Here is a 14,694-nt window from a genome sequence, read left to right on the forward strand (position 1 = left end):
TTAGTTTTAAATCTAGATTTAGGTTTTCCTCTCTACTGTTGGATTGTCTTGCTTCATAATGCACATTAATTAGCATACAGACAGCGTTAGCTAATATCTTTTGTTCTACTTCCCATACTGACAGGAAATATTTAGCAGATAACTGCATGGGTCTTAAAGGACACGTAACCCCTCCCACAAAAAAAAAAAATCAATGAACAGCCTCATTGAAATCTTTAAATACCTGCCACTCCTGTTGTTCAAAGGTTAATAGCAAGGCTGCAGCATCCCCTAATCACTTGGGATTGATTCTCCTGATTGAATTTGATTCTTGGCTAACTGAGCATGCTTATTTCTGTTTGCCCTTTTATTTTCTCCAAGCTTCTGTTCTAAACTGTTTAAATGTTACAGAGCACAATCCAAGCAGGGCTTTTTCTCAAAGTAAGCTCTACCTGTGTAATCCTGCATTCTTCATTGTATAACACTATTTTGACTTAGATAAGGCAATTCCTGGCTAGTAGTGTAGAGCTTGTGTTACATGCGACCCTTAAAGAAACAGTAACACCAAAAAATGAAAGTGTATAAAAATAATTAATATATTATATACTATTGCCCTGCACTGGTAAAAGTTGTGTGTTTTCTTCATAAACACTACTGCAGTTTATGTAAATACCCTGCTGTGTAGCCCCGGGGGCAGCCATTTAAATTGAAAAAAGGAGAAAAGGCACAGGTTACTAAACAGATAACAGATAAGTAGCAGATTCCCATTGTATTCTACACAGTTTATCTGGTATCTTCTTATGTAACCTGTGCCTTTTCTCTTTTTTTCAATTTAAATGGCTGCCCCCATGGCTACACAGCAGCTATTTCTATTAACTATAGTGGTCTTTCTGAAGCAAACACGCAACTTTTACCAGTGCAGGGCAACAGTACATTATATTTTAATTATTTTAAAACATTTTTATTTTTTAGTGTTACTGTTCCTTTAATACTTAGGCATGGGCCTCCGCTAAGTGGGAGAATTTGGGCTCTGACCAATAACAGTACAGATTGTGAAGAGGTAGGGGTAAAGCCATAGGGAGCTTAATCTATGGGTCCCTACAATTGCATTAACTTTACAGTGCACATGAGCTGTTTGCAGATGTAAATGTCACTGAAGATGTGTGAGATGGCGCTGGCAAACAGAGAGGATATATGTAATACAAATAATGTGATTTGGGTGGGAATTGTGCCCAACTTATATACATGGTAGGAAAATATAGGATATACATGTCCCTTAAAGGGGAAGGAAAGGCTAAGTCACTTGGGGGTGCCAAAATGTTAGGCACCCCCAAGTGACTTAGATCGCTTACCTTGTACCCTGGGCTGGTGCCCCTGTTAGGAGAAAAAGCACCAGCCCAGGGTACCTGTAGGAAGCGCTTCCTCCTTCCTTTTTCTTCTGCTAGCGAAATACGTCGGCCGGCGCATGCGAAAAGGAAGGAGGAAGTGCTACAGGTACCCCGGGCTGGTGCTGTTCTCTCCGTACAGGGGCACCAGCCAGGGGTAAAAGGTAAGCGATCTAAGTCACTTGGGGGTGCCTTACATTTTGGCACCCCCAAGTGACTTAGCCTTTCCTTCTCCTTTAAGGTGATTTAGTCCTTCCCAGAAAGTAAGTCATACCTATTGACTTGTTGAGTGGGAGGTTTAACTCTTTCCCTTCAGCTTCTTTGATCTTTTTCCAGACAATTAACGGCACAGTATGGATCAAAGATAAAATAAAAAATGTCAAATCTATACTCTTAGCATTCAGCTACTTGAAAATCAGTTCTGTTGATTTACCATCTACAGTTAAGCAGTTAATCTACTCATACATAATCTAGTTAATCTTAGTGAAACTCACTCACAATGTGTGTGTGCTCCTTTAAAGGAGAAGGAAAGGCTAAAAGAGTTAATCTCAAGCTGGACAGGAAGAAAAAACGCTAAGCTGTGTAAAAAAAGTTCCCATAATGTCTCACTCTTACACAGACACCCAGACCAAGTGAACATGCTCAGTTAGTAAGACTATGGGGCAGATTTATCAAATCACGAGTTTGAATCTTGAATGGGAAAAATTCGGATTGGATACGAAAATTTCTGAAGATCACAAATATCACGAAAATGCTTACGAAAAAATCGTATTATTGATGATATCGTATTTGCGATCCGAAAGTCACGAAATTTTCATACCGAACGATTGTAAACAGCGCGCAAGCGTACAAAAAAGTCGAGCAAGCATCAAATAAGTCGGCGAAAATACACACGGAGCGTTTGAATGAATGCTCCAAGTGTTCGTGCATTAGTAAATCTGCCCCTATGAGTCAGCTTCCTGCCGATTGGCTCAGATCCATATTCCTAAGGTGGAGGAGTGAGTTCTTAGCATTCTTGAGGGAGGGGGGGCAGCAGAGAGGAGAGAGCTAAAAGCTGGGTGTCTCTGGCAGAGGAAAACAGACTGTGAGTGCTTTTGGCTGTATTTACATAGACCTTTCTGATAAAGCTTACTTAGTTTTTACCTTTCTTTCTCCTTTAATACTTATTAAAAATTTGATCTGAAACACATTCTCTTTTCATAAACAGATTTTATTAGGAAGGAAAGGTTGAGAAAAGGATTTTGTAACATGTGGTTAAATGGTTCTATTATAGCATTAGTGTCTAGACCTAACTGGGCTTTTTGTGGCTGAACTGCAACAGTAAAGGAAAAAAGGAATATTGTACTCTGAGATTTAAGGTTTTGTTCTGGCCTTTCTTCCAGAGTCTGCTGAATATTTTATCTGCACAAGCTTTGGCAAGATTTTATTTTTAGCTTGTAAAGTGGGATGTGCTTTTCCAAATCAATAGGTGGCTTTGCTGAAGAAATTTCATTATTATAATTTATTTATGCTAAAGTTAAGTCTAGCACATTAATGCCCCTGTACACAGATTGCTGGGTTCTAGCTGATTTTCCTTTATCATTTTATGTTATTTTTAAAGCTGTTGTTAAAAAAAAAAAAAAGCAGTTGTGTATTGATGTTTTTATGTACAAATAATTACACTTGTACAGCATAGAGGATGTGCTTTTTGTGTGTGCACACCCTCAAAATCAGTGATCAGTATTTTTCCTGCATTCTTGTGTGATGAAGAATAAACCAGGCTCCTGAACCCAAAAAGTCCGAAAACCTCACTTTTGTACCACGGAGGCTTCTTGAGGATACTGCCATGTAAGAAATTAAGGCATTTAGAGGGGACCGATTTCTGAAAATTCAAATTGGCCAATCCTCAAGCATTCCCAGCATTTAATTACATTTATTTTATGAAGCTGATGCATTTTTTAAATCCCTTAGTTTTTCTCTGTTTTTTTAAGTGTTTGAGTTCATCAACATTTATTTAAAGAAACAGTAACACCAATATTTTACATTATGAATATATACCTTCTAAACACTTAACATTAATATATACCATTTAACCCTTTTACTGCCAGACAGTTTTTTAACATTTTGCACTGTTTCACTTTAAGGACCTTTCCTCGGGGGGAATTTTAGTTTACCCAGGAAAACAATATATAATTTTTATTAGAACAACCTATATTCAAAATATGGTAGAATTTTTGTGTAATTCCAATTCTGTAACAAGATATAGGATTCTAAAAATGAAAAAAAAAAAAAATTTCCATAATATAAACACACATACTAGAAACAAAAATTATTTTATGCATGAATATACAACTGATTTGGAAAGTCCCATGTCTCCTGAACGTGCCAATACCAAATATATATAGTTTTATGGAGATTTCTCACTTGTATAGGTCAAAAACTCCCAGCAGTACACTACCAAATTTCCAAAGCACTGCTTCAGAAAGCTACATACTTTAGATTTCAAGGACAAAAATTCCACTAACAGAAAGAACAGATTCTGGGGAATACAGAATAGGCACAACTGTCTGTCTGCTCCAAACTATCAAGTCGCAATGCTTTCCTAAAGTTATTGGTTTTTATCAAAATTTGTGAATTTTTTTAAAAATCGCTTCAAAGCTTCCAGTCTATAGTATCTTATCTCCTACAGGTCATAAAGTAACCGAATGAAACACCCTAAATATGAATGCCAGGGGTCCACTAAACAGTTTGATGCCCAATATGTATAGGTTTACCTAAGTATGTGGCATGTAGGGGCCCCAATGTGAACATACCCCCATATGATCAATCATTTCTGTTATTTCAGCTCCAGCACAATCAACACATTTACATCATTATATGTGGGATAAAGCTAGTAAAAAGTACGCTCACCCCAGAAATTCATATATTTTTGGAAAATACACATTCCCCCGAATCTAAAATGGGTACCCATGTCTTTCTACTCCAAAGTACCAAGCCGCACAGCTTTTCTAAAGTTAGAAATTTTGATGACATTTCCAAAAATCCCCTCAAAGCTTCCAGTTTGCATTATCTTATCTCCCACATAGTGTTAGGTACCAAGATAAAACACCCTAAATTTGAACGCCAGGGGTCCACTGAACAGTTTGATGCCCAATATGTATAGGTTTACCTAAATATTTGGCATGTAGGGGCCCCAATGGGAACATACCCCCATATGATCTATCATTTCAGCTCCTGCAAAATCAACACATTTACATCATTTATGTGGGATAATGCTGCAAAAAAAGTACACTCACCCCAGAAAGTACACATCTATAATGGGTAAACATTTCTTTTTGCTCCAAAGTACCAAGCTGTAAAGCTTTCCTAAGTTTGCAGATTTTTATGACATTTAGAAAATCACATAAAAATGTTACAATTTGCCACATTTATCTCTCACAATTTCTTGATAAAGATCAGGTAAAGGCAAATCACCCCAAACAGGAACACCTAAGGTCTACTGAACAGTTTGATGCCCAATATGCATACAGTGGCTTGCAAAAGTATTCGGCCCCCTTGAACTTTTCCACATTTTGTCACATTACAGCCACAAACATGAATCAATTTTATTGGAATTCCACGTGAAAGACCAGTACAAAGTGGTGTACACGTGAGAAGTGGAACGAAAATCATACATGATTCCAAACATTTTTTACAAATAAATAACTGCAAAGTGGGGTGTGCGTAATTATTCAGCCCCCTGAGTCAATACTTTTGCTGCAATTACAGCTGCCAGGCTTTTAGGGTATGTCTCTACCAGCTTTGCACATCTACAGACTGAAATCCTTGCCCATTCTTTGCAAAACAGCTCCAGCTCAGTCAGATTAGATGGACAGCGTTTGTGAACAGCAGTTTTCAGATCTTGCCACAGACTCTCCATTGGATTTAGATCTGGACTGTGACTGGGCCATTCTAACACATGGATATGTTTTGTTTTAAACCATTGTTGCCCTGGCTTTATGTTTAGGGTCGTTGTCCTGCTGGAAGGTGAACCTCTGCCCCAGTCTCAAGTCTTTTGCAGACTCCAAGAGGGTTTCTTCCAAGATTGCCCTGTATTTGGCTCCATCCATCTTCCCATCAACTCTGACCAGCTTCCCTGTCCCTGCTGAAGAGAAGCACCCCCAGAGCATGATGCTGCTGCCACCACCATATGTGACAGTGGGGATGGTGTGTTCAGAATGATGTGCAGTGTTAGTTTTCCGCCACACATAGTGTTTTGCATTTTGGCCAAAAAGTTCCATTTTGGTCTCATCTGACCAGAGCACCTTCTTCCACATGTTTCCTGTGTCCCCCACATGGCTTGTGGCAAACTGCAAACGGGACTTCTTATGGTTTTCTGTTAACAATGGCTTTCTTCTTGCCACTCTTCCATAAAGGCCAACTTTGTGCAGTGCATGACTAATAGTTGTCCTATGGACAGATTCCCCCACCTGAGCTGTAGATCTCTGCAGCTCGTCCAAAGTCACCGTGGGCCTCTTGGCTGCATTTCTGTTCAGCGCTCTCCTTGTTCGGCCTGTGAGTTTAGGGGGACGGCCTTGTCTTGGTAGGGTTACAGTTGTGCCATACTCCTTCCATTTCTGAATGATCGGTGGAACAGTGCTCCGTGGGATGTTCAAGGCTTTGGAAATCTTTTTGTAGCCTAAGCCTGCTTTAAATTTCTCAATAACTTTATCCCTGACCTGTCTGGTGTGTTCTTTGGACTTCATGGTGTTGTTGCTCCCAATATTCCCTTAGACAACCTCTGAGGCCGTCACAGAGCAGCTGTATTTGTACTGACATTAGATTACACACAGGGGCACTCTATTTAGTCATTAGCACTCATCAGGCAATGTCTATGGGCAACTGACTGCACTCAGACCAAAGGGGGCTGAATAATTACGCACACCCCACTTTGCAGTTATTTATTTGTAAAAAATGTTTGGAATCATGTATGATTTTCGTTCCACTTCTCACGTGTACACCACTTTGTATTGGTCTTTCACGTGGAATTCCAATAAAATTGATTCATGTTTGTGGCTGTAATGTGACAAAATGTGGAAAAGTTCAAGGGGGCCGAATACTTTTGCAAGCCACTGTAGATATACCAAACTCTGTGGTATGTACTGAACCCAAAATGAAAATGGCGCATAAGGATTTCTCGCCTGCCAGCTCAGCTTTTGCATACAGAGCCCCCTGTCAGTGTATTATGTGCCGAAACTTCCCCTAACTATACAGAGACCCCCATGAAACCATATATTTTTGGAAAGTACACATTCTGACAAATCTAACAAGGTTAAAGAGTCTTTTCTACACCAAAGTACCAATCTGCAAAGCTTTCCTAAAGTTATTGGTTTTTATGACATTTCAGAAAATCGCCTAAAATGTTGCAATTTGCCACAATTATCTCACACAATTTCTTGCGTACAAAGGCAAGTCACCCCAAATAGGAACACCTAAGGTCTACTGAACAGTTTGATGCCCAATATGCATAGATATACCAAAGTCTTTGGTATGTACTGACCCCAAAATGAAAATAGCGCATATGGATTTCTCGCCTGCCAACTCCGCTTTTGCACAGAGCCCCCTGTCAGCGTATTATGTGCTGTAACACCCCCTAACTATACAGAGACCCCCAGAAAACCATATATTTTTGGAAAGTACACATTCTGATGAATTCAAAATAGGTAAAGTTATTTTTGTACACCAAAGTTACACCTTGCAAAGCTATGCTAAAAACAGATTAGGAACACTTATACAGGGATAAAATGCGATAAAACCACAAAAATTGTGCAAATCAGTGAAACAACAAAATATGTCACATGACAGTGTAATTAGTGGTGACAATATCTGATCCAATAGTCACGCTGTCAAAATAAACAGTTTTTAGGTAAAAGAAACTAAAAACAAAGTGGTAAAATGAAAAAAAAACGCAAAGTGTTTGTGTATATATGTGTGTACGTGTGTAAAAGTTGTGTGACAGTGTGTAAGTGTGTACATGAGTGTATAAAAGTGTGGAAAATGAAAAAAAAATTGCTAAATTGTGTACTGTAAGTGTGTGTGTAAGTGCAAAAAAAAAATACAACACCTTACCTGTCCTGAAGCACCCGATCGCCTCTGTCCTCCAGACTGCAGTGGGCGGCGGCATTGGGGGATCGCGTCGCAGGACCCACATGACAGCCCCCCCTGGCTCGTTGCCCAGGGGACTGTCATCGCTAGAAACTCTCTGAACCTTCAAATGTCGACGACGTATTGGACACGTCGTTGGCAGTTAAGACCTTTTTATGCCACGACGTATCCCATACGTCGTTTGTAGTAAAAAGGTTAAACACATAATATATGTATCATACAGAAACTGCAATATTATAAGTGGTTTTTAGTATAATAACATTGCTCTTCTTGTATAAGGCAAAGCAAACATCCTGCTGATTTTGGAAAGTCTTCAAAAAATGTATGCTCTGCTGTATTGCACTGTAAAATAATATTGCATGTTGCATCCAGCCCATTATTTATGGATCCTTATGAAAATGTAGTTAAATTTACTTAACCTAAGAGGACAGCAAGTAGAACATTATAGGGGACTGAGGAGTTCCATGATTGCATAGGAGATTCTCATTGCAGTTTCTATACAGGGTGCACAGGGTAAACTATATTAGTGGCTCATTTTTCACTTTGACTGACACAAATACTATAGTTTGTATGAAAGTAACATTATTATTTAATAAAACCTGAGTCTGTGAGACATAAGCTTCCTAAACTCATGCTTTCTGGATAATCTGTTTCTAAATTACAGATGCCATACCTGTATCAGTGCTTAGGTTTTATTCTTTGTTTTACATATATACAAAATGTAAATACATGTTTTACAAAAACTCTTATCCTAATTATTTGCTTTGTGCTTTAAAGGAGATGATTGTACCTAGGCAGTAGCCTAGCTTTCAAACAGCCAGGTCATCTACAATCTCATGTTTTAGACTCCTTCAGGTCAGATTCAGTCCTTACGGGCAGTAATACCAATAAAAAATTCACCAAACTGTGCTTACTACTGTGTAGCGGATGATTTAATTCTTTTTTGCTAATAGGTTTTATTATTGTATTTTTTTGTAGTTTTTGAGATGTAAGTGGTTATTAGATTCTTCAACCCAATATATTTTTTCTACTGCAAACTTCTCAGCCATGATGTGTCGCAGTTTTACATAGGAAATGTCTGGATGGAATTGGCTAATTAAAGCAGGTAAAATCTGTCAGTGATTAAAAATGAGTATGTTGTTTGCACCTGGAGAAAAGTGAGGGTAAAAAATATAGAAAAAAAAAGAAACAAAAGCAGTTTCTTAAATGGATTCATCAAATATATACTACAGTTTTTAATAACAGCAATAGTGCCTCTCAGGGACATAATTTTGCACCCTTGGCCTGAACCAGAAAGGAGATAGGCCAAGGGTCCAGGCCCAGGTTCCCCTGTAGAAGTCTTTGTAGCCATATCACTTTTTAGGGATTTTTAATTCTACCTTCATTAAATGCTTTCTGGTTACTGTGGTCGATAGTTTTACATTCTTTCAGTCTACATCCTGACAATAACTAACTAAAAATGTAAGGGTTTTATGTATTACTAAAGTGCAAAACGTGAAAGCAAATTTATAAAGCTGTGTTGTTTTAAATTAAGAGTTAACATTGTTGTAAATTATGTATGATATGTAAAGTTAAAGGAAACAAACTAATGAAAGCAGTGAACACTTATTTTTGCACAAATCTTCACTTGTGTCTTCACTACTATGCTTTTTAAAATTGGTGCTTTTCATAGGGGGGCATTAATCAACATTTGGATTTTCGTGGTTTTAGAGTTTTTTTTAAACCACAACTAAACTCATTTCCACAACCTGAACTGAAAAAGCACAAACAAAAAAAGCTCTGGAAAAAAATTGGAATGCCATGATTTTCTAATTGTTGCACAATTGTTTTCATTTTGTACAAATGACAGCATCAAATTACCAAGAAACCTCTAAACCCACAAAGCAAAGAAAGATTTTCCAGTTGCAAAAGGGACATCTGCCATTGACTTCTACATGATCTCAACAGGTTTTAGCTGGTGTATTTTTGCTTTCGAATTTCTTGTGGTTTTGTCACAATAAATTGGAAAAAATTACATATTTTTTTTCTGTGACAAAATTAGATTTTGGCGCCAAAAACCTAAACCCCAAAAAATCAAGTGTTAGTAAATGCCCCCTGTAGTTTTAAGCACAATAAATGAAATGATAGTTCTTTGACACTTTTGCTTTGCTTTTATAAACATGCATTATAGTATAAATCTCTACTGGTTCTTAATTTGAGAAAATACATTAGATCAAGTCACTGGATTTTATTGTGCTGTTTATTTCTTTTTTTAAAGTATCAGTTTATTGTGAAAGGGGCACTGTTGAACTTGAGTTCAATAAATAGGGTTTATGCTAAACATACATTTATTTTGTAAGTACAATTTATCTAAGTTTTCATATTGCTTGAGCTTAACAGAGCAAAAACAGAACTGAAGCTACTCCATGTTTGGTTCTTGCAAAAGTAGCTAATTTTATCTCCCTTTGTAGTAATTTGTTGTCCATTATGCAATAGTAATCAAATGATTAACCTACAAAAATCAAACATAGAGCAGCTTCAATTTTCATGTTTAAAGGAGAAGGAAAAGTTAAAAAAACTAATTAAGCTTTATCAGAATGGTCTATGTAAATACAGCCATAAGCACTCACCAAAAAACTGCACTAAGTGAAAAGAAACGCAGTATTTCTTGTCTCCTTTTTTGTAAACATGTTCTTATAGGGTATCTGACTTCCTTTCTCAGAAAAACCCTTCATTCCGGGGGTCAGAGTCTGTGCAGCTCTTTCCTCTCTTCCTTCTCCTGCTTTCCCCTCCAATAAGAATTCATAAAGCTCATTCCCCCCCACCCTTAGGAATGTGTAATCAGAGCTATAAAGGCTAGACTGCAAGCAGAAAGCTATGAAGACCAAGCTAAAATGGCAGCTGCAATCTTAAACAGAGAAAGTTTCTAGGGATCTTTACTCAGAAATCATAAAGTTTTCTGCAGAATAAATATAGCGTTCTGGGTGGCACTAATATGGCAAATCTATTGGAAGTAAAATGCCAAAATGACTTTCCTTCTTTTTTAACTCAAAAAATAACAAAAAACATAAATTTTTACTAATTAAAGCAACAGGCAAAACTCATTAAATGCAAGTTGTACAAGGAGTATATTGCCCCTTCATTTGCTTCCTCGTATTCTACATATTGTGCCTCACATTGGACTGCATCTGCTAAATTCTTTTTTACTTTTAGGCTTGCTGATAAGTGGATGAATGATACCGGTGCTCATTCATTAACGTTCCCTCTAAACACATGCTTGGAACTTATCCTGCTGCTGTCTCTCAACAACACATCCTTGCCTATCTCCCTGCGTTTCATGAATAGCTGGCAGGTAATATCCATGTCTATGTAATATTGGAATAAATTCTCTGTTTATGAAATCTGTATATAATATAATGTTATATAATTTATAATGTTAAACTATTGCACCTGTACTACTGAATATAAAATAGTGACCAGAACAATTCTATCCATTTTTTTCCATTTTTATATTTTGATGTTTTTTTGTTTTTTTCCTATGATGAGCTATATAGAAACTAATGCACATCTCCTACAATGTACCTTCTTTCCCACAGTTTTTTAAACAGACTGAGAAGTACCATGTGGTCTGCCCTTTGACTCTTGCTGTCCATTTTACCTCCTTACCAACCCCCTAGGCTGGCAGAGACATTTAACCCCTCTGTCACCTTGTCACATGTTGAAGTGATGAATATTAGGACTTGAAGTTCCTCTTCTTTTGATAGAATCTGTGCACAACACACCATGTATCCTTGAGCTAATATCCACCTCTGCAATTTAGAAACATACCTCCCACCAACCCTAATCTGCCTGCACTCGCCTCTTCCTCATAAACTGTAGTGCAGGAGCCCCATCCATGTCCCACCTCCTCACACCTCATTTGCTGAACTGGCTCTTCCTCCCTGTAAACCGTAGACCTGGTGGGCAGTGCACAGATTCTGTGGAAATCAGAGGGATCAAAATTTGTCACTTGGAGGGGTTCATGTGCGTCAGATGCAAACCCTCATGTTTTTTTCTTTCAGAGAAATCTTGTAAATTAATATATATTTTTTTGGCTAGTGTTTATTTTCTTTTTATACATAAGCCCAACTTAATAAATGTATTTATTATAAGACCAACAGGGGCAAATAATGCAGGTTGGCATAAGCAATAGGTAAATAGTGCTTTAAAATTTAATCTTGTCCTTGATATTTGGGATCTGGATACAGAAAGGTCACTCTAAAGATTTTGTTTTCCTTTTATTGTATCAGATTGCAGAGTAAAAAAAACAAAAAGATTACTCTTCAGCTTTCTCCTTCAGAGATTCCTTCATAAAAGCCAAGCATTAGGAAATTGTGATAATTGGATCAAATGAACAGTTACTCATTTCAGCTTTAGACTAATACAGGAATTATTATCTTTCATTTGATCTAAAATCAATGTATTTATCAAGTGAGATGTTCCTAAGTTGTCGATGTACCATATGAAATAACAGTTCTGGATAAACACAGCACATATTATTATTCCATTAAACTTGTCATACTCTAATATTGCTTCATGATTTAATATGGTTGCACATGCCTGCATGTAACTCCAGTGTAATAATATGTATTTGAGTATGTAAAATAAAACCAGTACCACATAGGTGGCTAAGTAGAGTTCAAAGTTAAAAATCCAGATTGAGTACCAGTAAGTTAACCTGGTGACTGCACAATGCTAGTTTTACAATGCTCTCAGCACTCATTGGTCCCTGTATACAGCAGTGGCCAGACCTATCATTTTATAAATAGAATTCAGTCTTTGTCAAATTACATTTTAGCATTGTTGCATGCAACTCTAACCAGCATTTGTTTTTGATAACATTCACAAGTGTGGCTGTAGGCATACTTCTGCTGTCAGGAGACTCTTAAAGCATTTTCCATTTATTTGCTTGTTTGTGGCTCGATATTTACTTACCCCATTACTGTATGATTTTCCAGTATGGTCTTAGAGAGACATGATTTATTTTTTCAGGTAGAACTTATTGGTGACCCCTGGCACAGGATATATAACAACTTGTAACCTCAAGCTTACATATTTGTATCACAACAAGAAAGGATGATTTTTAGAATCTAGTAGAATTAAGTCTAAAACAACTGGACTTTTCTGAGTTTTTCTTGAAAACGTTTCACCACTCATCCGAGTGGCTTCTTCAGTTCAAATGACTGGTAGGGAATTCCCCGGTATTTAAACTCTTGATGGTAGTAGAGACCAAATCAAAGACCAACAGAAAGACCAGACCTACAAACAGAAGGGAGGAACACAGCAGGCGAAACAACATAGTCATTCCATATGTTGCTGGAACATCAGAAAAACTTAGGAGAATTTTCAACAAACATCGCATTCCTGTGTTTTTCAAACCCAGCAACACCCTGAGACAGAAGCTGGTGCACCCGAAAGACCCAACACCCAAGCACATGAAAAGTAATGTGGTCTATGCTGTCCAGTGTAGTGAAGAGTGCTCAGACTTATACATTGGGGAGACAAAACAACCTCTCTGTAAGAGAATGGCCCAACATAGGCGGGCAAACTCCTCAGGACAAGACTCAGCGGTCTATCTACACCTCAAAGAAAAAGGTCACTCTTTTGAGGACAGTAACGTGCATATTTTGGACCGAGAGGACAGATGGTTTGAAAGAGGTGTGAAAGAGGCCATTTATGCCAACCTGGAAAAACCATCCCTGAACAGAGGAGGGGGCCTGAGACACCGCTTGTCACCAACATACAATGGCGCGTTGACATCCTTACCCCGGCAGTTTCACAACAGTTCACACTTCCAGTCATGTACTTTGAAGGATTAACACCTTCATCAATGAGAATCTTGGTACCATTGTGATTGGATCATACCTTCTTACACCTGTCAGTTTCAGCTAACACCTAACTGAACAAGTTCAATGGAACCATTGTGATTGGATGTCTGTGACTCTACTACCATCAAGAGTTTAAATACCGGGGAATTCCCTACCAGTCATTTGAACTGAAGAAGCCACTCGGATGAGTGGTGAAACGTTTTCAAGAAAAACTCAGAAAAGTCCAGTTGTTTTAGACTTAATTCTACTAGATACTGTATATCATGACCTGGATGAATGAGAATCTTCATAGACATGATTTTTAGAGTGCAAAAAAGGGCACAACAAAACTTGCTTTTTGTTTTCATGATGATGGCTTTGCAAAAACCAGTTATACGTTATAGATTGAAATGTGAATTTCTCCCTTGTTCAACATTGTTTAAATTAATAGAATTTGTGCTGAATTAAAAAAATATAATCTTTCTTAATTCTCGAGATCAAACAGAGATATTGAAAGTATGTTTAGTTTCCAATTTCCTGGTTCTTGTAACCTAGTTAGATTACCAGTTAACAGATAACCCCCCTGCATAATGGATTTGCTGATATTTAAACTGCAGCATGCTCAGACAGGTGGTGCTTATACAGCACAGCACTCTTTATATATATTGTTTAAGGGGAGCCCCTTAGTGCTCTTTGACTTGTGCCCCCCAGGGTTCATAAATGACCCCACCTATGATTTAAGCCTTACATGTTTTGTGCCTTAGGAGGCACTTAATCATAGGGTCAAATCAAGTCTTAAATCTTGGAAAATTTATTTGGTTTGTGCCAGCCTGCTGTTACTGTAGAGGACATTACAGACTCATAGCGAGCTTATGATGCAATTTTCTGCTCACTAACATCTTCACTTTGCTTTCACTCACTTCACTTTACTTTATTCTGTCAGTAGTTCCTTTTCAATCCACTGTTTTTATACCTATGGGACCCTCAGCTGTAGGCATCTGTTCCGTTCCTTATGTGCCTGCCTCTGTAGCCTACCCTACAACACCATACTGCCAACTGCTATAAGCAGTAACTACTGCATGCCAGCTACTAGCACCCCGCCACCTAAAAACTCCCGGTGGACCTCCTTCCTGGCACGCCGCGAAGATGGTATACCTAGGAACGTTGTACTGATATATGGGCTCTCTGTGACAGGATGAGTTTCCCGAGATTGTACACGCTGACCAGCCGTCTTCCGTGGAGAACCACTCAAGCTGACATTTGTGGGTCTGACACTACATAATTTTTCCCCTGCGCTGTGTCTTGCGTGCTTTTCTCAATGTGGGTATGTTGCGGATTGGTTCATTCTAAACTATTAATTCCGGCTTACAGTGCCAGTAATT

At 38.0% G+C, this 14,694-nt stretch overlaps 1 protein-coding gene across 3 annotated transcripts in view; it reads left to right on the forward strand.

Moving 5' to 3' along the window:
* ube3d (ubiquitin protein ligase E3D) overlaps positions 1-14,694 on the forward strand; it is an 85,674-nt gene that overhangs the window by 42,886 nt on the left and 28,094 nt on the right. Inside the window, exon 9 of one of the 3 annotated variants that reach the window (XM_031902404.1) lies at positions 10,680-10,839. The exons of 1 other annotated variant lie outside the window; for it this stretch is intronic. In XM_031902404.1, the coding sequence (XP_031758264.1) occupies positions 10,680-10,839 (160 nt within the window). Of the gene's footprint in view, positions 1-10,679; positions 10,840-14,694 lie in introns of those variants that run through there. One more of the 3 variants, XM_002938455.5, reaches the window with a different exon arrangement.

Source organism: Xenopus tropicalis, chromosome 5, assembly GCF_000004195.4.
Source record: "Xenopus tropicalis strain Nigerian chromosome 5, UCB_Xtro_10.0, whole genome shotgun sequence".
Taxonomy (NCBI): Eukaryota; Metazoa; Chordata; class Amphibia; order Anura; family Pipidae; genus Xenopus; species Xenopus tropicalis.